This window comes from Passer montanus, unplaced genomic scaffold (genome assembly GCF_014805655.1).
Source record: "Passer montanus isolate IOZ18808 unplaced genomic scaffold, ASM1480565v1 scaffold142, whole genome shotgun sequence".
Taxonomy (NCBI): Eukaryota; Metazoa; Chordata; class Aves; order Passeriformes; family Passeridae; genus Passer; species Passer montanus.
The window spans coordinates 532,413-557,001 of record NW_024361164.1 but is presented as its reverse complement, the minus strand read 5'-3'; the positions used below and the strand labels follow the sequence as shown (position 1 = coordinate 557,001).

The window sequence follows — 24,589 nt, the reverse complement described above, 5'->3', positions numbered from 1 at the left end:
TGGGGCCCAGGCAGCCCCTTCCCCAGCAGGCAGCAAAGTGGGGGGTGAGATCACATCCAAAATACTTTTAAAAAATAGACCAAAAAAAAAGGGAAAAACAAAAAAGGCTCCGTTCCCAGGGGTGGGCAGGTGGGGACTGTGTCACCAGTCCTTCTTGGTGGCCCGGTGGCCCCGGGGTGGCGATGGTCAGGTGGATAGGACAGGGATGGGGATGGGGTGGGGACAGGGATGGGGACAGGATGGGGATAGGGGTGGGGACAGGGATGGGGAGAGGGATGGAGGACAGGGATGGGGACAAGTGACATGGGACAGGGATGGGGGGGGGGGGGGGGGGGGGCGGGGGCCCGGCCCTTAGCTGGGCATCTGCACCTCGTTGTACACATCTGTCCCCTCTGCCTCTTCAAAGGTCACCACGGCGTCATCCGCGTCCAGCTGCAGGCAGGAGAGGCCGTGAGGGGGACAGGGTGGGACAGGGTGGGGACAGGATGGGGACAGGATGGGGACAGGGACACTGTCAGGGCTGGTATGGGAACAGGGGCTGGGATGAGCCTGGGGAAAGGGTTGGGATGGGGACAGGGACGGGGACAGGAGTGGGGACAGGATGGGAACAGGGACGGGGTGAGGATGGGGACACGGGTGGGAGTGAGGGGTGCAGACGGTGGCAGAGATGGGGATGGGGAGGAGAACAGAGGCAGGCACAGAAATGGAGGTGAGGAGCAGGCGCAGGGAGGGAGGTGGGGCTGGGAGTGCCAGGGCTACGCACACATTTGAGCTCGATGTCCCGGAAGATCCTGGGGAGCAGGAAGCGCCGCAGGGGCACGGTGAGGATGAGGACAAAGGGCAGAGCCAGCGAGGCCGGGGTGGACTTCACCACCCACAGCACCACCAGGAAGATGATCTGGGTGAAGGTGAAGAGGTGCATCCTCCAAGTCTTCACCTGTGGGGCGAGGAGCCGAGGGTTGAGGACAGGGACAGCACCCCACACCCCTCCTGGGGTGCTGGCTGCTGGGGGAGCACTGCAGGGTCCCGAGGAAGCCAGCAAAGGCCAGCACTGAAGGAGGAGCCTCTCTGGGGGTCCCAAGCAGCCCAGGACACCCCCAAAGCCACAGCCACCCATGGGGGTCACTCACCCGGGTGACGTAGGGCTCGTCGGGGTGGTACTTGGGGGGCTTCAGCAGGAGCAGGATGCGGTCAAAGAGCTGGATGCCAAAGAGGGAGGTGACCCCCATGTAGAGGAAGATGCCGAAGAGCACGGCCAGGGGGATGTACTTCAGGATGGGCTCCATCAGGATGGAGACACCTGCGGGGGAGAAGGAGAGGCTGGGGAGAGTCCCTGCGGACCCCTGACCCTCCCTGCCCGCCTGGGGACCCCTCCCCAGCTCACCAATGAGCACAGCCACCAGCAGGCCGCTGATGCGCTGCTCCTTGACCTCCAGGATCTGGGATTTCTCGCCCGGGGCAGAGGTCTTGCTCATGACAGTGAGGGCGTTGGCGTGGGTGATGGTGCGCACGGTGGTGGCACTGAGCCAGGGCATCCCAAAAAGGGCTGCCAGCCCCCCCATGGCCACGATCAGCAGCAGGTCCAGGTGGAAGCCGGTGCCCTTCACCAGTTTCCTCTCGGGCTTGCTGACGATGAGGCTGTGGGGACACAGGCACAGTTGGTGACGCAGCAGGTCCCCTCTACCCCGACCCACCAGGCACCCCACAGCCCTCCCCTGCCCTTATCTCCCTCCTCACGTGGTGATCTGTGTCTCGAGGAAGATGAGGATGAAGACCAGCAGGGCGGGAATCACGGAGGCAAACATCATCCAGATGGGGAAGGGGGCAGTGTCCCCCATGGGGTGGATGAACCAGCCCCGGGCGGTGGCGTTGGTGACCTGCAGCCCTCTGGGGACGCTGAGTTTCTGGGCGGGAGCAGAGATGGGGCAGTGAGGGGTGGGACGCAGGGACGAGCACCCGCTCCCGTGTCCCCACGCAGGGACACCTGTCCCCTCCAGCCCTGCCCCCCCAGACCTGCGTGTAGGTGTCGTTGATGAAGAAGTCGGCCAGGGCCATGATGAAGATGGAAATGGGCACCCCGAAGTCCCCGATCAGGCGCCGGACCTGTGGGGACAGCGTGAGAAACCTGCGTGGCCCCCCCAGCCCGGGGGTCCCGCCGCCCCCTCCTCTGCAGGAACACGAACTCTGACTGTGCACGGCCTCAGGGTGAACCCCGCTTTGTCCCTGGGGCAGGGGGACCCTCACCTTGCCAGGCAGGAAGGAGCTGTTCTTGAAGACGCGGAGGAAGAAGGCCAGGAAGAAGGTGCCGGCCATGAGGACGAGGGACAGCAGCGCCGTGTTGGGCTCGGGCACCCCGGGCTGCACCTCGGGCTGCACGTTGTACTCCCGCTTCAGGGGGTGGTGCTTGAAAATCTGGGCAGGAAGAGGAGAGGGTGAGGGAAAGCGGGGTGGGGGTCCCCCGCACCCCCCCTGCCGTGGTGGCACCTTGCCGTGGGTTCAGGATGGGAGCCAGGGGCTGGGTGAGGCTGGGAGCTCAGCACAGATTGAGCAGGGGGTGTTTTTAGGGTTTTGGAAGTGGGGACAGAGCAAGGGCTGCGTGGTGCAGTGGGGAGGGACGAGTGAGCCCCAAAATCCCTCTGCAGAGAGAAGCACGGATCACAGGGTCACAGAATAGTCAGTGCTGGAAGGAGCCTCACCAGCTGGGAAACACCTGGAAAAGGGGAGGCAGCACCAGGAGACTCCATCCCTCACCTGCATCCCACTGTTCCTATGGAAACCTGGGTGATAACCACAATCTGCAGCCCCCCACCCCCACCGTGAGACCCCCGTGTCCCTCACCGTGACCAGCTTGGAGAAGGTCTCGAAGATGAAGATGAGGGAGATGAGGAAGGAGAAGATCTCCTGGGTGTAGCGGGACAGGTAGCGCACCAGGAAGCTGCCCTCGCAGGCCACCACCACCAGCACCAGCAGGATCAGCCAGAAGCCGATCCACACCCGTCCCACGATGTACTCCAGGCCATTGCTGCTGCAGAACTGGGGAGCCAAGGGCTGTCAGTCCCCTGGAGCCCCTGGCGTGGGCACCCAGCCGTGCTGGACCCACCGTGGGGGCACCCAGGGGCGCAGGGGGCACCCACCGAGTAAAAGGCTTCCTCAAAGACCAGGAGGGGTCCCGAGAAGCCGACGACGAGGAGGGGCTGGGCGCTGAGGAGGCTGAAGAGCACGCACTGCACGCAGGTGGAGATGAGCAGCTCCGACACCCCCATCATCCCCTTGGTCTTCTCACCTGACGGGAGCAGAGCCCGTGGGTGCCAGGCGGGGGGGACAGCGCTGTGCCCACACCTCTCAACACCAGAACTGGGGGGAAGAGCCCCCCTGGAGCATCCCTGTGGGATGGTGGGAAAGGCAGAGACACCCGCAGCCCCACTCCCCGTCCCCAGGAGTGTCCCCAGCCTGTCCCCAGGAGTGTCCCCAGCCTGTCCCCAGCCTGTCCCCAGCCTGTCCCCAGCCTGTCCCCGCCGTTACCCAGCAAGCCTCCGAAGGTGATGGCGGGTGACAGCGCCGCGAAGTAGATGAAGATGACGGCGGCCAGGCACTGGGGGTTGAGGGCGTCCTTGATGTCGCTGAGGTATTTGGGGTACCGGCGGCGGATGTCCCGCACCAGCCCCCCAAAAGGCCGCCCCGTCCTGCGCAGCGGGTCATCATCCTCCGCAGCCGCCTCGTCCGGCCCTGGGGACACACCAGGCGGCCATGAGGGGACCCCGTGTCCCAAGGGGGGGTCCTGGCAGCCGCGGGGACGGGGGATTGCGGGGGTGGTGCCCGCCGTACCCAGATCCTTCAGGAAGTCCCCGATGTGCAGCCTCTCCAGGGGCTGGTAGCGCCGCCGGAGCAGCTCCCGCTGCAGCGGCACCAGGGCGCCGAGCAGCTGCTCGCTGGGGGCCTCGGTGGGCGGCAGGACGATGCTGGCGTCCAGGAAATCCTCCACGCCCCGCAGCAGCTCCTGCCGGCCCTCGGCCAGGTAGGCGTCCCGGCGGAACACCTGCGGGGCGGCGAGGGGATGAGCCAGCGCCCGCGCCACGTGTGTCCCCGCCGGTGACACGGAGACGCGGGCTTGGGGTCACAGGGAGGTGAGAACACGGAGTCTTGGGGACATGGGGATCACAGGGGGACGTGGCACAGGGGGACAAGCTGGCTCCCCAGGGCGCTCGGGGGGTGGTGGCACTGGCGGGTGACCCGTACCCTCTCGGACATCATGGTGGCGATGGCGCGGCCGATCTCGTGGTAGCTGATCTGGGGGGAGTCGGGCCCCAGCACCACGGCGAGGAAGCGGACGGGGATGGACACGTCGAGGACGCCGTCCAGCGTCACCGCGTCCTTCAGGCGCACAAAGGCCAGCATTGGCTGCTCCAGGAAGGCTGCACAGCCTGGGGGGAGGATGGGACGGGACAGGGATCATGGGGGAACGTGCACAGGGGACATGGGAGCACAGAGACACGGGGACAGCAAAACGTGGGGACATCAGGAATGGAGATGAGGTGACACAGAGGAATGGGGACAAAGAATGGGAGAGGGGCACAAAGGTCACAGGGACACAGGGATAAATGGGCATGCAAGTACAAGGACATGGGGCATGGGCACAGGGACAGCAAACATGGGGACATCAGGAATGGAGATGAGGTGACACAGAGGAATGGGGACAAAGAATGGGAGAAGGCCACAAAAGTCACAGGGACAAAGGGATAGGTGGGCATGCAAGTACAGGGACATGAGGCATGGGCACAGGGACAGCAAAACATGGGGACATCAGGAATGGAGATGAGGTGACGCAGAGGAATGGGGACAGGGAATGGGAGAGGGGCATCAGGAATGGAGATGAGGTGACACAGAGGAATGGGGACAAAGAATGGGAGAAGGCCACAAAAGTCACAGGGACAAAGGGATAAATGGGCATGCAAGTACAGGGACATGAGGCATGGGCACAGGGACATACAGACAGGTGGGCATGGGAGTACGGGGACATTGGGACACAGAGGACAGAGGCATGAGGACATGGGGACAAGGGACATGGGCAGAGGGGCCCGGAGAGCAGCGCTGAGCAGCAGCAGGCGGCGGCGAGAGCTGAGGACAAGGAGAGGCAAAAAAGGCACAAGAAAAGCAGCGTGTGAGCGAGCGCAGCGAGGGGCACGTGGCAAAGCTCCCCCTGCACCCCCTGACCCTGCACCAGCCCCCCGAGCCCGCACCCCAGCCCAGCACCCAGCACCCAGCGCCCAGCCCAGCACCCAGCACCCAGCCCAGCACCCCCGTCCCGCTGACCACTCACCCACAAGGACCAGCGTGGCCTCAGCTCCCTCTGGGATCGTCTCCAGCAGTTGGGGTCTGGGGACCCCGCTCTGTTGCAGGCAGATGGAGGGCAGGGATCAGCCAGCCAGCATGGTGGCTGTCCCCCTGGTCCCCTGTGTACCTGCATGTCCCCCACTCTGCCCGTGCGTGTCACCCACCACCCCCTGTGAGTTCCCCTGTATCTCCCTCTCCATCATCCCCCTCTGTCCCGTGTCCCTCCTTCTGTTCCCTGCATGTCCCCTCTCCATCTCCTGCATGTCCCCCACTATTCCTGAGTCCCCTCTCTGTCCCCAAGATGTCCCCACTGTTCTCTGTGTGTGTCCCCCTGCAGGTGTGTGTGTTCACCTGCGTGTGCCAAGGTGTGTGTGTACCCAGTGAGCATCTCCCGCACCCCAATGTCCCCAGTGCCCCCCGTGCCCCCTGTCCCCGCTCACCTGCTCCTTCCCTGCCATCCTGCTCATCTCCAGGGGCCGCTGCTCCCGCAGGAGTGGCCGCTCCACGTCGGCGCGGCTGCTGCCCGAGCGCTGCACCAGCGCCGGCGGCATCGTCCACACCGACTCATCCTCGGTGGGGTGGCTGAGAGCCCGGGGCCGTGTCAGACACCCCGGGGCCGTGTCAGAGCCCCGGGACCGTGTCAGACACCCCGGTGCCACCAAATCCTCCCCCAGACAGCCCCAGCCCCGTGGGTGCGCGGGAACCCCCAAAGCGTCCGAGGATCAAAGCTTTCCCACCCCAAGCTCCAGCTGCACACGCTGGGGAGGGTCCCAGAGCCCGGGACCCCCGGGACCACCCGCCCCGGCCGTACCTGTGGCGCAGGAGCAGCGTCCTCATGACGTCGTCGCGGTCCTGCGGCTTCATCTGCCCCTCATAGATCAGCTGGTCGAGGAGGATGTGCACGATGGCCGGCAGCGAGTTGGCCTCCACGTTGAGGAGAATGGCACCTGTGGGGACAGCACTGTCACCTCCAGCCAGCTCAGGGTTCCCCCCACCCTCCTGGTGGTCTCTGGGGGGGTCCCCACCTTTGCTCAAAGCCCGGCGGATCTCCAGGAGGCTGTGGTAGGTCAGGAAGGAGAGATGGGGCTGGCTCCAGTCCCCTGATTCCTGGAAGTCTTCCTCCAGCTTGAGCCAGTGGCCAGCCTCCATCCAGCACAAGTCCTTGGCATTGTCCAGGACCAGCTCGTGCAGCTCCACGTAGCCCTGCAGCCAGAGACAGCGGGGTCAGCGTGTCCCTGGCCACACTGGGGACCCCCAGCACACTCAGCATCCCCCCCTCAGGGCCCTGGTATCCCCAGGGTTGAGCTGGCAGGTTGGTCCCAGGGTCACCACAGTCCACCCACCCCCAGAATGGGGAGGCAGTGGGGGTCCCTGGGGCAGCACCCACCTCATGGGTGTCCTGCTGGGACAGGAGCCTCCTGCTCCCTGCTGCCTCCGGGTCCACATCGGTCACTGACACAGCTGCAAGTGGAGCCACCAAGGCGTTAGCCAGTCCCTGCCCCAGCCCGGACCCCCCTGGGGTCTGCTTGTGGTGCCTCCTATCATCACGCCCATCCCAGCCCCCTTTGGGGTCACCTGGATGTGTCCCCTTCCCCATCATCCCCACCCCAGCCCCGCTGGGCACTCGTGGATGTGCCCCCCGTGCTGCCCCAGCCCAGACCCAGCTGGAGTTTGCTGGATGTGCCACTCCGCCATCTCTCGCCCTGCCGGTGCCCACCTCGGTCCCGTCACATCCCCACAGCCCGGCCCCTGGGGCAGGGTGACAGCCTGGGGACATCACGGAGCCCCCGCCCTGCCAGCGGCGCAGCCCCAGCACCGAGCACCACACCGCAACGGGGACGCGGGGACAGCGCATCCCCGGCCAGCCTGACCCCCGAGCTGTCCCTGTCCCCGTCCCCTGCCTACCTGCGTCCCCCCCTGCGCTCCCCATGTCCCCGCAGCTCCGTCCCTATAAAGTGGGGAGCGATCCCCGCGGCCGCCCCGCGCGCGCCGTAAATCCCGCAGCACTTCCTTTGCTGACAGTAAACACCAGCACGGCTCCCGCCCGCCCGCTGTCACCCCACCTTGGGGACAGGCTCACCCCGTCCCCCTCCACCCTGCGCGGGGACCACGGCGGTCCCCTGGCTGTCCCCAGCCGGGTCACCCGGCGGGGCGATGCTGCGGGAGCCGCATCCCGCTCTGCCGGGGCAAGGATGCTGCGCCCATGGCAGCAGGGATGGGGCGCGTCCCCTGTCACTGTGTCCCCGACCGTGCTGGCCGTGGCACGTGGGCACGAGCGTGTCCTCGTCCCTGCCCGCCGCCACCGCCACCGAGCCGCCCGGCGCCAGCCAGCGTTCAGCCCCGAGTGGTTCTTGTCCTCACCCCAAACAAAGGCTTTATTTATCCTCAATCAGTGGGCGATTACGGGCAAGTGGCAGCGGTCACCCCGCGGCGTGCCCTGACGCCCGGGTGACCGTCCCCCCGCCGAGGGTGGGACACGGGGGTGGCAGAAGCGGGGCGGGCATCGCCACCGAGGGCTCGAGGTGGGGGGGACGCCGGGGCTGGGCTTTGTCCCCCGGGGCCCCCGCGGTCACTCACGCTGCCCTTCGCCACGGCTGGGGTGTCCCGGGGGGGCCCCGGCCGAGCGCCTCTTCCCGTCCAGGTCATAAAATCCCCGGCGGCCGGGCAGATACTGGCTGCAAAACACACAGCGCGGGCACGGGGGTTCAGCGCCGGGCACCGCGGGTGCCACCAGCCTCCCCCGGGGATGCCAGGCGGGCAGGCAGAGCCCCCGCCCCGCTCTGGGGACTCACCGCAGGGGATTCATCTCCTCGGCCCTGGCCCTCCACGCCTGCAGGGGGGACCCGATGGCAGCGCCGGGCCCTGCGCGGAACAGGCGGCAGCGTTACCCCACCGGGGTCACCCCAGAGGGGCACCCGGGCCCCAACACCGCCTCGGGGTGGCAGCTCCGAAACAACCGTGCCTGGGCCGGGGGGATGCTGACCCCCAAACTCCCCTCGCCTCCCTCCCGGGGGGCTCAAGGACCTCGGGGGTCCCCAAGCTCAGCAGCTGGAGGTGGCACCTCACAGCTCTGAGGTTTTGGCAGAGGGACTCGCTGCCATTGGGGGGTGTCCCTGAGGGCAGGATGTCCCTGAGGGGGGTGTCCCTGCCTGGCCCCGCGCTCTGAGCGAGCCCTGCCACCAGTGCCACGCTGGCACCCAGGAAATGCATCCATGCAAGACGCCCGTGCTCATGCAACTCATCTGTGCCAGCCATGCAACCTGCCTGCGCCACGCTGGCGCCCATGCAACGCGGTGCCCTTGCAATGCCCGTGTGCCATGCGTGCCCACGAGAAGCTGGCACTGTGAAACACCTGTGTCCATGCACTGCTGGTGCCCGTGCAGCGCCCCTGAGCCGTGCTGGTGCCCCTGCATGGCTGCACCCACAAAACTCTGCCCACGCAACGCGTCACCTCGAGCCACTGGTGGCCCTGCAAGGCTGGCACCCAGCTGGCGCCAGTGCCCCTGTGGTGCCATCACCCCTGCCAAGCTGTCACCCGTGTTATGCCATTGTCACACATGCAGCACTGCCACCTCTGCCACGCCGGTGCCACACCCGTGCTCTGCCGTGCCGTGCAGCGCTGGCACCCTGTGACACTGGTGCCCATGCAATGCCACCCCTGGTGCCCATGCAATGCCACCCCCGGTGCCCCCAGCAGCCACTCACTGCTCATCTCGCCCAGGGACAGGTGGGAGCTCTTCAGGCCGGGGTCCTCGTAGCCTTCGGGGTCCAGGCTCCTCCTCATCCCCTCCTCGTAGGCCTCCTGTGGGACAGAGAGGAGGGGGTCAGCAGGGTCGGGCACCGCCGAGGCCTGGCCGGGGCCGTGCCGGGGCGCAGCGGCGGAGCCGGGGCGGGGGCCGGGTGTCCCTACCTGGCCAGGCCCCTCCATGGCTCCGGGCTCGGCCCCCGCTGCCGCCTCGGCGCGTCCCGGCGCTCAGCCCGGTGCCACCATAACCCGGGCTCTGCGGGGCGGGCACGGGGGAAACGAGAGAGAACAAGTTAGCAGAGAGCAGGGCATCGCTCCGTGCCCCCGGCACCGGCGTGTGTCCCCAGGGCTGGGCCGGGGCCGTTCCCGCAGCCCCTGCCCTCCTGAGCCGCTCCCTGCGGGATGGGAGCTCCTGGGCTTGGGGGTCCCCAGGGAGGTCATGCCCTGCCCTGTCGCCGAACGGGATGGGAACCGACGTCAGGACATGGCAGAGCCCCGGCAGCTTCCCACCAGGGACGTGGCATGGTGCCCTGAGCCAGCCGTGCCCACGCACTCCGTGCCCTGTGCTTGGGGTCAGCCCCTGCACGCACCCGCGGCCGGGGGTCGGCTCCCACACGGAGCCAGGCTCGGGGACTGCGGTCCCACACGGCCCTCCCTGTGTGGGTGGGGGTCCTGTATAGACCCACGCACGTGTGGGGTCCTACACAGCCCCCCGCAGCCCCCCACAGCCCCCTGCCCCTGTATGGGGGTCCTGTATAGTCCCACACACGCGGGCTGGGGTCCCACACGCAGTGCCCTGATCCCTCAGCACACGGCCCCAGCCCCTGGCAGAGAGGGGGGGGTGAGAACGGGGGAAACTGAGGCACAGCTGGACTCACGGGACACCCCAAACCCGGACGGGGTGAGCACCCCAAAGGTCGCCAGGGTGCACAGCTGGGGAGGCCCCTGCTGCCGCCCTTCCATGAGCCCCCAGATCCCCTGCAGCACCCCCTGTGTCCCCTGTGTCCCCTGCCCCCCCCGCAGCTGCCCCAGGGCTGCACCGAGGGACAACCGCCAGGGGGCGCCCTGCCCCGCACTCCGCCCCCCCCTTCCCCCCCCGGGGCAGCCCCGGAGGGACCCGGGGGGGCCCGGACCCCCCTCCTGAACCCCCCTCACCCCTGCCCCCCGCCCGCCCCAGCCCAGAGTCTCTGAGTGGGGGTGCCATGGCCCGGGACCCCCAAAGCCGCTGTTCCAGCCGCCCCCTGGGGACCCCCCCAGCCTGGGGGGCCGAGGGGCTCCGGCTGCCCCCCGCCACCCCTGCCCAGCGACCCCACCGGGGGGCTCCGGGGCAAGGTCAGGGCATGGGCGGCTTTGGGGGGTACCAGCCCCCCCCCGATCTCACCAGGGTGATGCAGGAGCTCGCTCCCGGCCGGGGGTGGCGGGAGCCGGGGTGGAGTTCCGGACACCCCTCGGGGGCCGCGGGATCCCCGCTGGGGCCACGCGGGATCCCCGGCGGGGCGCGGGAGCCGCGGCGGGGCCACGGGATGGACGGCAAAGCTCTGACTCGGCCGTCTCCTTCCTGCCCCGCCTGGCCCCGGCCCGGCGGCCCTCCTCATCCTCACCCCTCTTTGCATCAGCCCGGTGCGCGGGGCTGCGCCCCGCTGATAACGCCCGGCACCGGGCGTCGGCCCCTGCCCCGCTCCACCCGCTGCCCCCCGCTCGCCCCGCAGCGCCCCGGGCCGGGACCCGCGGGGAGCCGCGGCACCGGGCAGCGGGGTCACCGGGACCCCCGAACGCCTCCCCGCGACAGCCGCGCTGCGCGGGGCCCGCAGAGCCCCGCACGGAACCCGGGCTGCAGCCCTGGCAGGACAGGATGGAGCTCGGGCACGCAGAGCCCCGCTCGGAGCCCGGGCACGGCAGGATGGAGCTCGGCCAGCCCCGGGAGCCCTCGGGAGCTGCGGGGCTCCTGTCCCGCATCGTGTGCGCGGGATGAGCCCGCGGCCCCCACAGCGCACAGCCAGCAAGGACCCGTGGGGTCACACACCCCTCAGCAGCCGGGGCACGGCTGGGGTCCCCCCCGCTGGGTACAGCCCCGTGGGGTCCCCCTCAGTGGGTATAATGCCATGGGGTCGCCCCTCCTGCCCCAAATTCCCGGCACGGCTCAGCACGGAGCCCGCACTCCCCGCACGGCCACCGGGATCCTCCCTGCGGCCACCAGGGCTCTGTGGAGCCCTCACGTCCCACACCGCCCATGAGGGATGGCCGGGATCCCTCCTGCCTCGTCAGCACACCCCAAACCATCCCCTCAGCATGGGTACAGCCCCACGGCTCCCTATGGACTCCATACATCCCACGCCATCCGTGCGGCAGGGCTGGGATCTTTCATCCCGCAGGTGCCCAGCACGGCTCGGCATGGAGCCCACACATCCCAGGCCATCCACATCGCACGGCTGGGACATCTCTGGTGCTCCCTGCGGAGTCCATAAATCCTACACTCCACAGCTGGGACACCTCTGGTGCTCCCTATGGAGCCCATACATCCCACACCCCATGGCTGGGACATCTCTGGTGCTCCCTATGGAGCCCATACATCCCACACCCCACGGCTGGCACCCCTCTGGTGCTCCCTGTGGAACCCACACCCCACGGCTGGCACCCACCCCCTGTGCCCCTCTGGCTCCCTATGGAGCCCCTATCTCCCATCCCACCCCAACACCCCCCTGACCGCCCCGGGGGCAGCCCAGGGTGCCCTCCCAGCCCCGCCACCCCCCCCCCCACCCCGGGCCACCCCCAGGGCCACCCCGAGGTGACCCCGCACCTACCCCTGGGGTGGCTCCGACGCCCCTGGCGCTCTCTCTGCGGCTGCCCGGGGTGTGAGGCGCCGACGCCTGAGTCACGCTCACCTCCCTAATCTTGCCCCCCTCGGGCTCACCCGGCCCCCCCCCGGGCCCCCCGTAAAAACAAGGTTATCGGGGTGCAACATCTGCAGCAGCTGTGAAGCCCCGCCTGCGCCCCGCTCTGCCCCGTCCCTCACCCAGCCCGGAGCCCCGGACAGGACCCGCTGCCTCCCCCCCGTCCCCCCAATCTTGTTTACCTCGGGTTTCCCTGCAGGGAATCCCCGGGATCCCCCCGGTTGTCCCCCCCTTTCCGCGGGGTTGGGGTGTTCTCTTTAAAAAAAAAAAAATTAAAAAAAAAGGGGGTTCCTGGGGAGGTTCCCGGAGGAGGCGCGGGGGGGACGCGGGGCCGGGGTGTCCGTCTGTGCCATGGTGGCACCGGGGTGGCACGCTTGCAGGAGGGCAGGGGAGCGTGCCCTGCGTTGGTGCCCCGCCGTGGGCACACCTCTGTGTGTGTGTGTGTGTGTGAGGGGCACACGGCCCCGTGCACACCTGTGCTCACACCTGAGGACGTGTGTGCACACACACACACGTGTGTGTCGCTACATTTATATCCCCAAAAAGGATTTCAGCCCCAAAATCCCAATCTCAGGGCGAGGTGGGTGAGCCTTGCACACGCACACACACACACACACCTGTGCACACTCACCTGTGCACACACACAATCCCATGCCAGCCCCGCTACCTGGGGACTCCCACAGGGTCCCCCCGCAGTGAGGTGGCACCGGAGCTGTCCCCACTGTGCCTGGGGGCCCGTCCAGCCTGGGGACACGTTGGGGACCTGGTGGCACCCTCGGAGGGGTGGTGCTGGCTCTGGGTGTCCCGATAACGGCCCCGGCCTTATCTGGGCACTGCCAAGGGCTCCCCTCCCTGCCCGGGAGGATTTTGGGGGTCCCTCCCCGCGCTGTGCCCACCTGTCCCCCAGCTGAGACCCCATGGCGGGGGCAGAGCGGGCGTGTGGCACCCCGGTGGGCACAGGAGGTGGCACATGTCCCCCGGGGGGTGTCTGTGTGCTGAGGGTGGCTCTGATTTATCCGGGGGCTGTGCAGGTTTACGGGGCCGCGGTGGGATCCGCCAGCCCCTCCTCGATTTCTCTGTCACAACAACGGGGAAACTGAGGCACGGTGAAGAACGGGGGTGGGGGGGTTGCCCCTCAGCACGGCCAGCCCCCACCCATCCCCATGAGGGGGGTCCCTCGCCCCCCGCAGACCCCTCGGGGGGGGCTGGGGGTGATGCTCAGCCCCCCAAAAACGAGGATGGAGGCAGAGCAAGGCAGGGGGTGATGCTCTGAGCCCGGAGAGGTCCAAAGACCCCCCCAAAACCCCAAAACCGCGGGGGGTGCTTCACCCACGGGGTCCCCGAGCATGTCGGGAGGGACAGCCGGGGACCCCCGCGGGACTCCGGACCCCCCCCATCCCCCGGAGAGCGATTTGGGGGGCCGGGGGCGGGGAGAGCATCCCTTTGGGGGGGCGGGCGGCGCACGGCCCGTGGCGTGGGCACCGGCGGAGCAAAGCCTGCGCGGCGCGGGGGGCCGGGGGGGTCCCCGCGGGGGGAAGGGGCATCGCCCGCGGCCGCGGCGCCTGGGCCGCTGGATGGAAGCGAGCTGGGTGCCGGCTGCCATGGCTCTGGGGCTCTCCTCCAAGAAGGCTTCCTCCAGGAACATCGCCGTGGAGAGGAAAAACCTCATCACCGTCTGCAGGTGGGGGGCACCGCAAAATGGGGGGCGGGAGCGGGGGAGAAGCGGTGGTGGGTCCTGCCGGGGTGCGGGGGTGGGGGGACACCCCCCCGGGGGTCTGGTGAGGGGCTGCTGGTGCTGGGAGCGCTGGAGCCTGGCCCAGGGCTGGGGGGATGTGGGGGGTACCAGGGCCTGGGCAACCTGGCAGCGACCCCCAGGGCCTCATGTTGGGGTCTGGGGACCCCAGGGCTCCTTGGCGTGGCACGGGGCACCTCCAGACCCCGCTGCCATGACATGGGGACCCAATGCATCTTCTTGCCATGGCATGGGCCATCTAAAGACCCCATTGTCACCACATGGAGACCCTGAGGATCTCCACCAGGACGCGGGCAGCCCTCACGGCTGTGCCACGAGGCACCCCCAGACCCCAGCGCCACCATGGCACACCCTCCACCCGCTGCCAGGGGGATCCCCCTGCAGCTGTGACCCCCAGACCCCACGGAGGGGGCGATGCCCCCCAGGCAAACACCTGCCCCGTCCCACCCTGTCCTGGCTCCGCGGCCGCGTCCTCGGCGTCGCTGTGCCCCGAGCACGAGCGGCCGGGCGGAAGGGGAAGCCATCACCGCCCGCGCACGGCCGGGAGGAAGGGGGCCTTTGTTCGCCCTTCCTGGCCACTTGCGCGGCGGGGAGCAGCGGCCGCCCCTCGGGGTCCCCGGGGACGCGGGGACAGGGGGGTCACCGCGCCACAGCCCAGCCCGACGCCCTCTTCCCGCTGCCGGGAGCAGGAGCCAACAGCTGGGAAAGCGCTTTGCTGAGCCCTGACGTGTGCCAGGGCTGGGCGCGCGTGCCCCCGCCCCGGCCGTGACGATGTCCCCGCGGCAGGTTCTCGGTGAAGACCCTTCTGGAGAAGTACACGGCGGATCCCATCGACGACTCCTCCGAGGAGTTCGTTAACTTCGCCGCCATCCTCGAGCAGATCCTCAGCCACCGCTTCAAAGGTAGGGGTGGCCCCCAGGCCTGGCCCCGTGTCCCGTGGCGGATGGGGACGCACGTGCTGGCACCAGGAAGGGCGTGCAGCTCTGCTGGAGGGGCTCTGCTGGCCCCTGAGCAGCCCGTGGGTGCCCGCAGGCCCTGTCAGCTGGTTCAGCTCGGATGGACAGCGCGGGTTTTGGGATTACATCCGCCTGGCCTGCAGCAAGGTGCCCAACAACTGCGTCAGCAGCATCGAGAACATGGAGAACATCAGCACCTCCAGGGCCAAGGTCAGGAAGGCACCAGTCCTGTCCCTGTCCCCATCCCCATCCCCATTTCTATGCCTGCCCCTGTTTCCATTCCCTCCACCCTGACCCTGGCACATGGACCCATCGACATTCCCATCCCATTTACATCCCGATCCCAACCCATCCTCATCCTCACCCCTCTGTGTCCCCACCTTCCCCTGCCCTCCTGCAGCTCCATCCCACACCACAGGGCCCCTTGGGACTCAACGGCAGCCGTGGGTCCCCACGGTACCCAAAAACAGGCTGAAAGCCGCTCCAGTGTGGGGAGCAGAGTGCTGGGGGTGGGTGGGAGGTGGGGACCCCCCGAGGCAGCCCCCACCCTCAGGACTGCCTCGCAGGGCCGGGCCTGGATCCGCGTGGCGCTGATGGAGAAGCGAATGTCCGAGTACATCTCCACGGCCCTGCGGGACACTCGGACCACCAGGTGAGCAGCCCCCGTGGCCACGCCTGCACCGGGGTGTGTGGGTGTGCCGGGGTGGGTTTTGGGGTGCCGGGGTGGGTTTTGGGGAGCCGGGGGGGCACACCCAGCCGCGTGCTCCCCGCAGGAGGTTTTACGATGATGGGGCCATCATGCTGCGCGAGGAGTCCACGGTGCTCACGGGGATGCTCATCGGGCTCAGCGCCATCGACTTCAGGTAGGGACAGGTGACACAGAGGGACACGGGCCCTCACTGACAGCCTGGGGGTTCCCTGACCTTCTTCTCCCCCTGCCTCTGCTCAGCTTCTGCCTGAAGGGAGAGGTGATGGACGGTAAAACGCCCGTGGTCATTGACTACACGCCCTACCTGAAGTTCACGCAGAGGTAGGAGCTGGGGTGCCCTTCCTGGGGTGGGGACCCCCCTGTCTCTCCCCCAGCACCACGGTGGGGCTCCCTGAACCCCTGACAGCCCCTGCTGAGCCCCCCCACCCCCCAGCTATGACTACCTGAGCGAGGAGGAGGAGCGGGGCAGTGTGGAGAGCAGCACGAGCGAGGACAGCTCACCTGAGCACCCCTACCTGCCCCTGGTCACCGACGAGGACAGCTGGTACAACAAGTGGCGCAAGATGGAGCAGAAATTCCGCATTGTTTATGCCCAAAAGGTACCAGACTGGGGCCATCAGGGTATCACCTTCCCCAGGACGCTCCAGCCTGGAGCATCTCTGCCTCAGAGGCACCCTCAGCCCTTCATCCTGCTGCTGCGGTGACCCAGCCCGCTCCCTGTCACTCTGGAGGGCCCTGGGGACACTGGGGGTGGTGGCAGCAGGGCACCACTGACGGTGGCCTCACTCAGGGGTACCTGGAGGAGCTGGTGAGGCTGCGGGAGTCGCAGCTGAAGGACCTGGAGGCGGAGAACAAGCGGCTGAAGCTGCGGCTGGAGGAGGTGATGGTGCAGAACCAGCTGGAGAAGAGGGAGCTGGAGGGCGTCATCCTGGAGCTGCAGGAGCAGCTGTGAGTGGGGACCCCCTGCCACGGCCGGGGGGCTCGGGGGGGCAGGGGGTCCCTGGAGCCTGGCTGTCCCCAGTGTCACCTGGCGGGTCCCCAGCACTGGTGGCTGTGCCAGGTGACACGTCCTGCCACCCTTTGCTGCAGGACGGGGCTGATCCCCTGCGAGAACCCACAGCTGGCCCAGCTCTCCAAGGAGATGGTGACACCCCTGGTCAACCAGTGGCCCTCCCTGGGGACCCTCAATGGCAACGAGAGCGGCTCGGACAGCAAACTCTACAGAAGGCAAGCTCACAGAGGGGACAGAGACCTGCCAGAGCACCCTGCCCTAGCCCGGGGGGGACACGGGGTGCGGGAGGGGCAGAAGAGCTGCGCCAGCCCCGGGGGGGCTCAGAGCTGTCCCTCTGCAGGCACAGCTTCGTGAGCACCGACCAGCTCTCGGCCGAGAACAGCCTCAGCTCCGACTCCCAGCGCCTGGGCGAGGGCAAGCGCGAAGGGGAGCCCTGGGGGCCCTTGGGTAAGACCCCCCACCCACCCTAGGGCGCCCCCGGGGCTCAGCACATCTCCCCACACACACCTGGGTGTCAGGAGCCACCAGCAGCCCCCTCCCCATGGTTGGGATGCTGCCCCAGCAGTGCAGGGACACCCAGCAGCCCCCGCAGAGGTGGTCGCTGTCCCCCCGGGGTGGCAGGGCTGGGAGACGAGGCCGAGCCCCCCGTGACGCCCCTCTCTGCCCGCAGGGAAGGACCCCACGCCCTCCATGCTGGGGCTCTGCGGCTCCCTGGCCTCCCTGCCCAGCTGCAAGTCCCTGGCCAGCCTCAAGTCCAACGAGTGCCTGGTGAGCGACAGCACGGAAGCCAGCCCGACCCGCAGCCCCAGCTGAGACCCCCGGCCCCCGCGCCGCCCCCCGGCCCAGCGTGACGGCACCGGACTGAGCCCGGCCCCCCTCGCCACCCCGGGACCAACGAGGGACACGCCCTGCCACCGGGGAGGCCGGGGATGGCATCCCCCTCCCCACCTTGAGACCCCACCCCGGCTGCGCCTCGGCCCCCCAGCCTGGCCCTGGCTGGAGACACGGACCTGTAGGGATGGGGGTGCAGGGCTGGGGGGAATGAACTGTGCCACGGGGAGGGGGGGACACTGGGAGGGAGCAAGGGGGGGTCGGGGCCAGGCCCCTTCCAGGGGTGAGGGTCTGGCGTGGCCCTTGGTGCCCACCCAGGTGTGCCTACCTGGCCTCCCCCGGCTCCCCTGCACTGTGGGGGGGTGCCTGCCCCCCTTGCAGCAGCATCCCCACAACAGGGGGGAGGACTCTTCTTCCCCCTTCCTCCCCATCCTTCCCCTGGGTTTTGGGTTGTTTTGGGTGATTTTGGTTTTTATTTCAGCCCCATCTGCCTTGTTGGAGCAAAAGGAATCAATAAACGCAGCAAGCAGAGCTGGCCTGTCACCCACCTCCCCAGAGGGGAACAGACCCCTTGCGCCCCCCTGCCACAAGGTCCTGGCCCAGGCAAGGATTTGGGGGCACCCAGTGAGCCTCCTGCAGCCCCTCGGGGCAGGGGCCATGGCTGTAACCCCAAAGGTGTCTCTACAGCCCCCCAGCACACAGAGAGATATCCTTCCACTAAGAGACAATTATTTTATTTAAGAAATTAGGAGAAATTCCCTCCATGAGTCCTGGGGTAACGGGGGCAGTGCCCGCAGAGCTGGGGCAGGCCCTTGCAGTGAAAGGATGGGGCAGGGGTGCCACAATGGCCCCCCAAGCAGCAGTGAGGTCTGTCCCCACACAGGGTCTGGGGACATCCCGAGTGGGAGGAGAGGTCCAGAGGCAGGGAGAGGGTCCTGACGTGCCCCCATGCCATGCAGAGCCAGCAAGGCGAGGCTGTGGGTGAGCGATGGTCAGGAGGGGCAGATCCCCAGGCAGAGCAGGGCTGGGGGGCGCAGGCAGGCAGAGAAGCCCCCGAGGTCTGGGTTTGGTCCTTGCCAGAGCCCCAGCTCCATCTCCTGCCAGGCCAAGTCTCCTGGGACACGCCATCCTTGAGAGAGCGTCCACGATTCCAGCAGCAACATCTGTCCAGCCCCAAGGGATGGGTGCAGGGGGCTCCATATCCCCCCCAGTGTCACAGCAGCAGGCACAGATGTCCCCCAGCGTGGCTGGGACAGGGGTGAGGCCAGGCTGGCCCTGGCTCCGTGTGCAGGCAGCGGGAGGCAGAGCAGGAACGAAGGCACTTGGGCTCTGCACAGCCGAGTGTGGATCACCACTCCTGGGACACTGGCTGGAGCAGGGCTGGCACTGTCCCCTGGGCATGGCCACGTCCAGCCCTGCCCCAGGCCTGCTCACAATCCCCCTCGCAGCTGCTGCTCCTGGTTCAGCTTCTGGAAGAAGCTCTTGCCAAATTCATAGGTGCTGATCATGATGGCGCAGGCAGGTGCCACCTTGATGACACGGGGCAGGAACCCTGCAAGGACAGCGCCGTGAGCCCTGGGGTGACACCAGGGCACCCAGAACCTCAGCACAGCCAGGGCACAGCCTCACCTGCAAACAGCCCCCGGGTGCCAGACTCGGCGCGGATCCGCTGCATGAGCAGCCAGGTGGAGGAAGGCTTGGAGGCTGTGACTGCGGGGAGAGGGGAGCAGGTCAGGGCTGGGGGACACCCGTGGGGAGTGCTGGATGCCCCCCAGGCACCAGCCTGGAGCCTGGCCCCTCACCTGGGTGCACCTCACTGTCTCCCAGCTCGATCTGCCGCTGGGTTTTGACCACGTCGAAGGGCAGCGTCAGCACCGCGGCCACCTGTGGGGTTGGCACTGGATGTGAGCCAGAACTGGGGCTCCTGCCCAGTGCCAGCTCTGTTCTCACCTCCCAGCACCATCCCAGCCCCATCCTCCCTCCTACAGACGCCAACCCCCAACAGGAGCCCCAGAATCCCAAACTCACCGTGCCAGAGATGGCCCCGGACACGAAGCTGACCATGAAGGTGGCCCCGTCCAGCCAGGCCTGCCTGCAGAGCCACGTCCTCACCAGCTCGTAGTTAAACCAGTACAGAGCTGGGGAGAGGAGACACCAGTGCTACCACCGGGCACCCCCCGAGCAGCACGGGCTGCCCTGAGCCCCCCATGCCCCAGCACACCCCCAGGCATACCCGAGAAGGGGACGTCCCGCAGCACGGTGGGTCCCCAGCCTCGCCAGAGGGACAGCCACCCATCCTGGGCCACTGCTGACCGGATGCAGACGCGCAGCTCGCGGTAGCTGAGCTGCTGGGACTGCATCTTGGTGCGGATCAGCTCCAGGGGGCTGATGACTGTCACAGCACCCACTGCAACGCAAGAGGGACACGGGGAATGAGCTCTGTGCGCTCCAGCGGCCGTGCCAGAGCCATCAGCACCGTGCCAGGAGAGCCAGGCACTGAATGTGGGCACTGAGACCACTGCCAGGGACCCCAGAGAGGAGGGGTACTCACGCCTGGCAAGGGCCCCAGCCAGCAAGGGGATGGAGTGGTTCCAGCTCCCCATCCGGGCGTGCAGGTAGTCCCGGAGCTGGTCGTAGGTGGTGAAGTAAATGACGGTGGCTGGCACGGCCATGACCCTGTGAGGAGAAGGGCAGTGAGGGGCACATGTCCTCCCTGGGGCTGGCAGGGGGCTTGGGACATAAGACTGTGTGGCTGGGCAGGTGGCAGCAGCCAGAATCCCCAAACTCACAGGGTGGGGGGCAAGCCGCTCCACAGAGATCTGATGCCCTCATGGCGCGTGATCTTCACAAAGGCATCCTGGGGAGAGAGCGCAGCACCAGGGACAGCAGTTACAGGTGCCAGAAGGACAAACAAGCCCCCAGAAAACAGCCCAACACCGCTCAGGGGTGGGAGGCCCCTGGCCATGCCTGGAGCTCCTACCAGTGTGCCAGTGAAGTGGCCGGGGGCCTTGTACCAGGCGGTGCAGCCGTTGCCGTTCTGGCACACGTACAGGTGGTCCATGAGCCCATTGCAGTAGAGGAAACACTTCCCTGAGGCAGGAAACAACAGCACTGCCATTACACAGGAGACCCTTCCCCTCTGCCCATGCCCTGCACATCTGATCCCAAAGCTGTCACATCTTCCAGGAAGGAGCCAAACCCTCAGGGCACCAGTCTGAGACCAAGGCCAGGAGAGGAACAACCCTCCAGCAAGGGTCTGATCGTGGCCAGGACAGGGATGGGCACACCCAGCTCCATGGCAGCGATGGGGATACAGCAGCACCCACTGCCAGCAATGGGAGAGGGTTTATGCCTCACCTGGTCTTGGCTCTGCTGCCCTGGCACAGTGGGGGCATCAGCACTGGCCCCTCTGCTGTGCTCTCAAGCTCTCAAGGGACACCAGGCAGTAGAAATCCAAGGGGACTCTGATGTGGCAACAGGACAGCAACAAGACCACAGCCAGCCAGGGTGGCTGCACAACAGATCCCCATAGATGTGGCACAGCCAGCCCCAAAGCAGGGCTGCAGGGGGACAGTGTCAGCCCCCACAGCGCAGGGATGTCCCCACAGCCAGAGGAGCCCAAGCCACCACCAGTGGAGAAGCAAACCAGGATGAAGGCTTGGGAAAGCAAAGGCACTGGCAGCAGGAGCCCCTGGCGTACTCACATGTGGCCGGCTGAGCGCCCCAGGGCACTGACTGCGCTGCCAACACTGAAACACACAATGGGGACACACTGAGCAACCACACAGGGGACACGCCACCTCCCAGGGCTGGGCTGCTACAGCTCTCCACTCTGTGGGTGCCTGCATGCCCCAACAGCCACGTCCCAAGCAGTTCCTATTGTCACCAAACCAGTCCCTTGTGGTCAGCCCCAGCCCGGTGACCCCACAGGAAGGGGCAGAGCCAAGGGGAGTGGCATGGAGACTGGAACAAAGGCAGTGGGGGAACAGCCAGCAGCTCAGCAGGCTGGGCCTGGTGGGCTGGGGGCTGCCAGGCACTGCGCTGACCCCCTTGGCACCGGGCAGCAGAGGGGGAAGGACAGAGCCAAGCACCAGCCCAGCTTCCCCAGCAGGGCCCCCGGGCCCGTGAGGACGAGGGGCCCACGGTAACCTGCCACCTTGCAATGGCCCCACGCTGCAGAGCAGAGACATCCCTGCCACCAGCTCTGCCAGCTGAGCCACCCCCGTGGGCTGCTGGCCAGGGGGGCCGGCTGCAGCCCCCTGCCCTGCCCCGAGCAGGGTTACCTTTGGAGAAGGGGGTCCTCTGGGCCTGCAGCCGGATCTTCACCACGTCCAGCGGCGTCACTACAAAGACATGGTCCCTTAGCCATGACACCCCCGTGCCAGCCCTTAGCCAGGACACCCCCGGGCCAGCCCTTAGCCAGGACACCCCCCTGCCAGCCCCCACCCCACCACACTCACCGAAGAGGGAGGTGAGGATGGCACCTGTCCCCGAGGCCAGCATCTGCTGCAGTGGCGTGATGCCCCCGCCGGGGCTCGGTGGCATCTTCTCAGCCATGGCACTGTCCCCCTGCAATGCAGGGCAGGGGATGCTGGAGGCTGGGGGGTCCCTGCTCAGGGATGAGGTCCCCTGGGAGCCCCCCCAGCATCCCCACTCCAGCAGAGTGTCCCCCAGGTGTCCCACGGGCGCTGTGCTATCGCTGCAGCACACGGCAGGCGAGGGCCCCCCATAATCAGGGTGTCCTGGGGGGTGGCAGGGACTGGCTCCTGGGGCAGCCCAGCCCTGATAACACCCCCTGGCCCCACGGTGGCAGCAGGCCCAGCCTGGCTGGAGAGGTGGAGACAGTCCAGCCTTCCATGTCCTTGGGGAAGGAGGACTGTCCCCTCCCTGCACTCGGAAAATTAAGGAAAGGAAGGAACAAAGTCCAAAGAGCAGCCATGCTGTGACAGCCGCCCCCAGCTCTGGCTGGGACGGCAGCAGAGCCCAGTGCAGCCACGGCAGGACACCAGGCAGGGGGAGATCCCTTCTTGTTTGCAACAAGAATCCCAAGAAGGGTTTAGGCATCTGAAACCTCCTGTATGACGGGCTTGGCAAGGCTGCAGCCCCCAGGGCTGGTGTGCTGCCCTCGGGAAGCAGGGGATATCACACCCTTCCCAGGACAAGGATGTGGAGAAGTGACCCTCAGCACACGCAGCACCAGCTGCTCCCTCTCGCTACAGCCTGGGGATCATTGTCATGCTGGGACAGGGCCACAGCAGGAGAGCTTCCAGCCTTTGGGAACCCACAGGGTTCTTTAAAGCCTGGGAATGCAGCAAAAAACCTTCACCGCCTGACTCATCGATTTGCAAGGTCAGAGGAGTCATAAATCTCTGCGGGCTCTGGAATTGTTGGGTGACCAAGGCTGCAAGTTGGGACAGGTCTATGCTGAAGCCACACGTGCCAGCCCCCCAGGGAGCTGGGTCCGTGCTGGCACGGGCACCAGCCCCAAGGAGAGCTGGATCTACGCCAGCCCTGCACATGTGCCAGCCCCACAGGGAGCTGGGCTGTCCTGAACCCACACCCACCTGGGTGCTCCTCGGGCACGGCGTGCCCATCCCGGCAGGGCAGCGTGGCACGTGCCCCACAGACCCACAGCCACTGCAAAACCGTGCCACGGGCAGGGCGCTGCCTGGGGATCCTCCCTGGCCCAGCCCTGCTGCTCGGCCTGACGCAAGCCAGGGGAAATCTCTTGCTCCCAGCTCTGCCCCGCCTGATAAACTCCCTCCTTAGCGTGGCACAGCCCCTCTGCTGGAGCTGGGGCACCTCCGGGGCCTCCTGCTTGTACCCAAGCTCCCCTCCCAGCTGGGAGCTGCTCCCTTTTCCGTGCAGGAGAAAATATCCCTAAACCCAGAGCCCTGCTCTGCCCGGAGTGTCAGCGGGGGACAGCACTGCGGGGTCCCCAGGAGATGGGGACAGTGCTGTGGTGTGTCCCCAGGAGCTGGGGACAGTGCTGCAGGGTCCCCAGGAGCGGGGGACAGGGCTGCGGGGTCCCCAGGAGCGGGGGACAGGGCTGCGGGGTCCCCAGGAGATGGGGACAGGGCTGCGGGGTCCCCAGGAGATGGGGACAGTGCTGTGGTGCGTCCCCAGGAGCGGGGGACAGGGCTGCGGGGTCCCCAGGAGCGGGGGACAGGGCTGCGGGGTCCCCAGGAGATGGGGACAGGGCTGCGGGGTCCCCAGGAGATGGGGACAGTGCTGTGGTGCGTCCCCAGGAGCGGGACAGTGCTGTGGTGTGTCCCCAGGAGCTGGGGACAGTGCTGCAGGGTCCCCAGGAGCGGGGGACAGGGCTGCGGGGTCCCCAGGAGCGGGGGACAGGGCTGCAGGGTCCCCAGGAGCTGGGGACAGGGCTGCGGGGTCCCCAGGAGATGGGGACAGGGCTGTGGTGTGTCCCCAGGAGCGGGGGACAGGGCTGCGGGGTCCCCAGGAGCTGGGGACAGCGCTGCAGGGTCCCCCAGGCAGCCTGGCCCTCTGCCCTAGGGACCCCCGGCGGGGCAGCCCCCCATCCCGGAGCCCGAGCCCCTGCGCGGTTCCTGCCCCTCTGCCCGGAGCCTGAGCCCCCTGAGGGGTCTGTGCCCCCCATGGGGGCTCGGAGCCCCCCGCCCAGGGCTGTGCCCCCTCCACGGGGTATGCAGCCCCCTCCCCTGGCCCCACACCTCCCTCTCGCAGCATCCGCAGCCCCGGCAGCCTCGGGGTGCGCCCCCTCCCCGGGAGGGGACCCCGGGGGTCCCCGCGGCCGCCTCCACGCCCTCCGCCGCCGCACCACCCCCGACACCGGGGGAAACTGAGGCAGCGGTCACGCGTGCCGGGCCACGAGGGGGATGACGTGGGGGGACGGGGTGCCGGGGGAAGTGCCGGGGGTTCCGCCCCACCTGCTCATTCCAGCCAGGCTTGGCGCGTCCCTCCGGGACCGGGAGGCGGCTCCGCGCCGGCGGCGCCTTTAAGGAGCCCCATGGGCGCCCCTCGCCCTCGGCCGCGCTTCCGCCCGCCCCGCCCCGCGCACGCGCGCTGCGCCCCGCGCGCCACGGCGCCCCCTGCCGGCCCGGGGGGGCGCGGCGCCTGAAACAGCGGGAAACACCTGGAAAACACCTGGGAAACACATGGAAAACACCTGGGAAACGACTGGGAAACGCCTGGAAAACACCTGGAAAACACCTGGAAAACACCTGGGAAACACCTGGGAAACACCTGGGAAACGCCTGGGAAACGCCTGGGAAACACATGGAAAACACCTGGAAAACATCTGGGAAACGCCTGAGAAACGCCTGGGAAACGCCTGGGAAACGCCTGGAAAACATCTGGGAAACACCTGGGAAACATCTGGAGAA

The 24,589-nt window shown here is 67.7% G+C and overlaps 3 protein-coding genes across 10 annotated transcripts; 1 reads left to right on the top strand and 2 right to left on the bottom strand.

Annotated features, from left to right (window-relative positions):
- Positions 1 to 305: 305 nt before the first annotated feature.
- Positions 306 to 12,021, bottom strand: SLC4A1 (solute carrier family 4 member 1 (Diego blood group)). 5 transcript variants are annotated; one of them, XM_039700547.1, is made up of 22 exons: positions 11,878 to 11,981; positions 9,242 to 9,332; positions 9,037 to 9,133; positions 8,124 to 8,193; positions 7,909 to 8,006; positions 6,719 to 6,792; positions 6,357 to 6,534; positions 6,143 to 6,278; positions 5,772 to 5,913; positions 5,318 to 5,387; positions 4,237 to 4,421; positions 3,826 to 4,036; positions 3,523 to 3,726; positions 3,135 to 3,283; positions 2,839 to 3,033; positions 2,245 to 2,412; positions 2,014 to 2,103; positions 1,738 to 1,904; positions 1,385 to 1,638; positions 1,131 to 1,300; positions 764 to 937; positions 352 to 432 (listed from the first exon to the last, which is right to left on the bottom strand). In XM_039700547.1, the coding sequence occupies exons 2-22, from the start codon at positions 9,257 to 9,259 to the stop codon at positions 352 to 354; spliced, it is 2,931 nt and encodes a 976-aa protein (XP_039556481.1). In that variant the 5' UTR covers positions 9,260 to 9,332; positions 11,878 to 11,981. The 5 variants fall into 5 exon arrangements, with proteins under 5 accessions (XP_039556480.1, XP_039556481.1, XP_039556484.1 ...); XM_039700546.1 differs by having other exon boundaries at positions 306 to 432; positions 3,523 to 4,036; positions 11,878 to 11,986; XM_039700550.1 differs by lacking the exon at positions 9,242 to 9,332 and having other exon boundaries at positions 3,523 to 4,036; positions 11,878 to 12,021.
- Positions 12,022 to 13,194: 1,173 nt separating this feature from the next.
- Positions 13,195 to 17,760, top strand: RUNDC3A (RUN domain containing 3A). 2 transcript variants are annotated; one of them, XM_039700551.1, is made up of 11 exons: positions 13,204 to 13,648; positions 14,507 to 14,622; positions 14,753 to 14,886; positions 15,243 to 15,328; positions 15,450 to 15,539; positions 15,626 to 15,706; positions 15,819 to 15,984; positions 16,176 to 16,333; positions 16,475 to 16,612; positions 16,738 to 16,844; positions 17,068 to 17,760. In XM_039700551.1, the coding sequence occupies exons 1-11, from the start codon at positions 13,314 to 13,316 to the stop codon at positions 17,208 to 17,210; spliced, it is 1,554 nt and encodes a 517-aa protein (XP_039556485.1). In that variant the 5' UTR covers positions 13,204 to 13,313; the 3' UTR covers positions 17,211 to 17,760. The 2 variants fall into 2 exon arrangements, with proteins under 2 accessions (XP_039556486.1, XP_039556485.1); XM_039700552.1 differs by lacking the exon at positions 16,738 to 16,844 and having other exon boundaries at positions 13,195 to 13,648.
- Positions 17,761 to 17,946: 186 nt separating this feature from the next.
- SLC25A39 (solute carrier family 25 member 39) lies at positions 17,947 to 24,286 on the bottom strand. Of its 3 annotated transcripts, XM_039700554.1 has the most exons (12): positions 24,134 to 24,286; positions 21,689 to 21,797; positions 21,512 to 21,571; positions 20,933 to 20,977; positions 20,209 to 20,318; positions 20,018 to 20,085; positions 19,780 to 19,904; positions 19,462 to 19,635; positions 19,257 to 19,366; positions 19,031 to 19,112; positions 18,858 to 18,938; positions 17,947 to 18,780 (listed from the first exon to the last, which is right to left on the bottom strand). In XM_039700554.1, the coding sequence occupies exons 2-12, from the start codon at positions 21,783 to 21,785 to the stop codon at positions 18,659 to 18,661; spliced, it is 1,074 nt and encodes a 357-aa protein (XP_039556488.1). In that variant the 5' UTR covers positions 21,786 to 21,797; positions 24,134 to 24,286; the 3' UTR covers positions 17,947 to 18,658. The 3 variants fall into 3 exon arrangements, with proteins under 3 accessions (XP_039556488.1, XP_039556487.1, XP_039556489.1); XM_039700553.1 differs by lacking the exons at positions 20,933 to 20,977; positions 24,134 to 24,286 and having other exon boundaries at positions 21,689 to 22,010; XM_039700555.1 differs by lacking the exons at positions 20,018 to 20,085; positions 20,933 to 20,977; positions 21,512 to 21,571; positions 21,689 to 21,797; positions 24,134 to 24,286 and having other exon boundaries at positions 20,209 to 20,297.
- Positions 24,287 to 24,589: the final 303 nt, after the last annotated feature.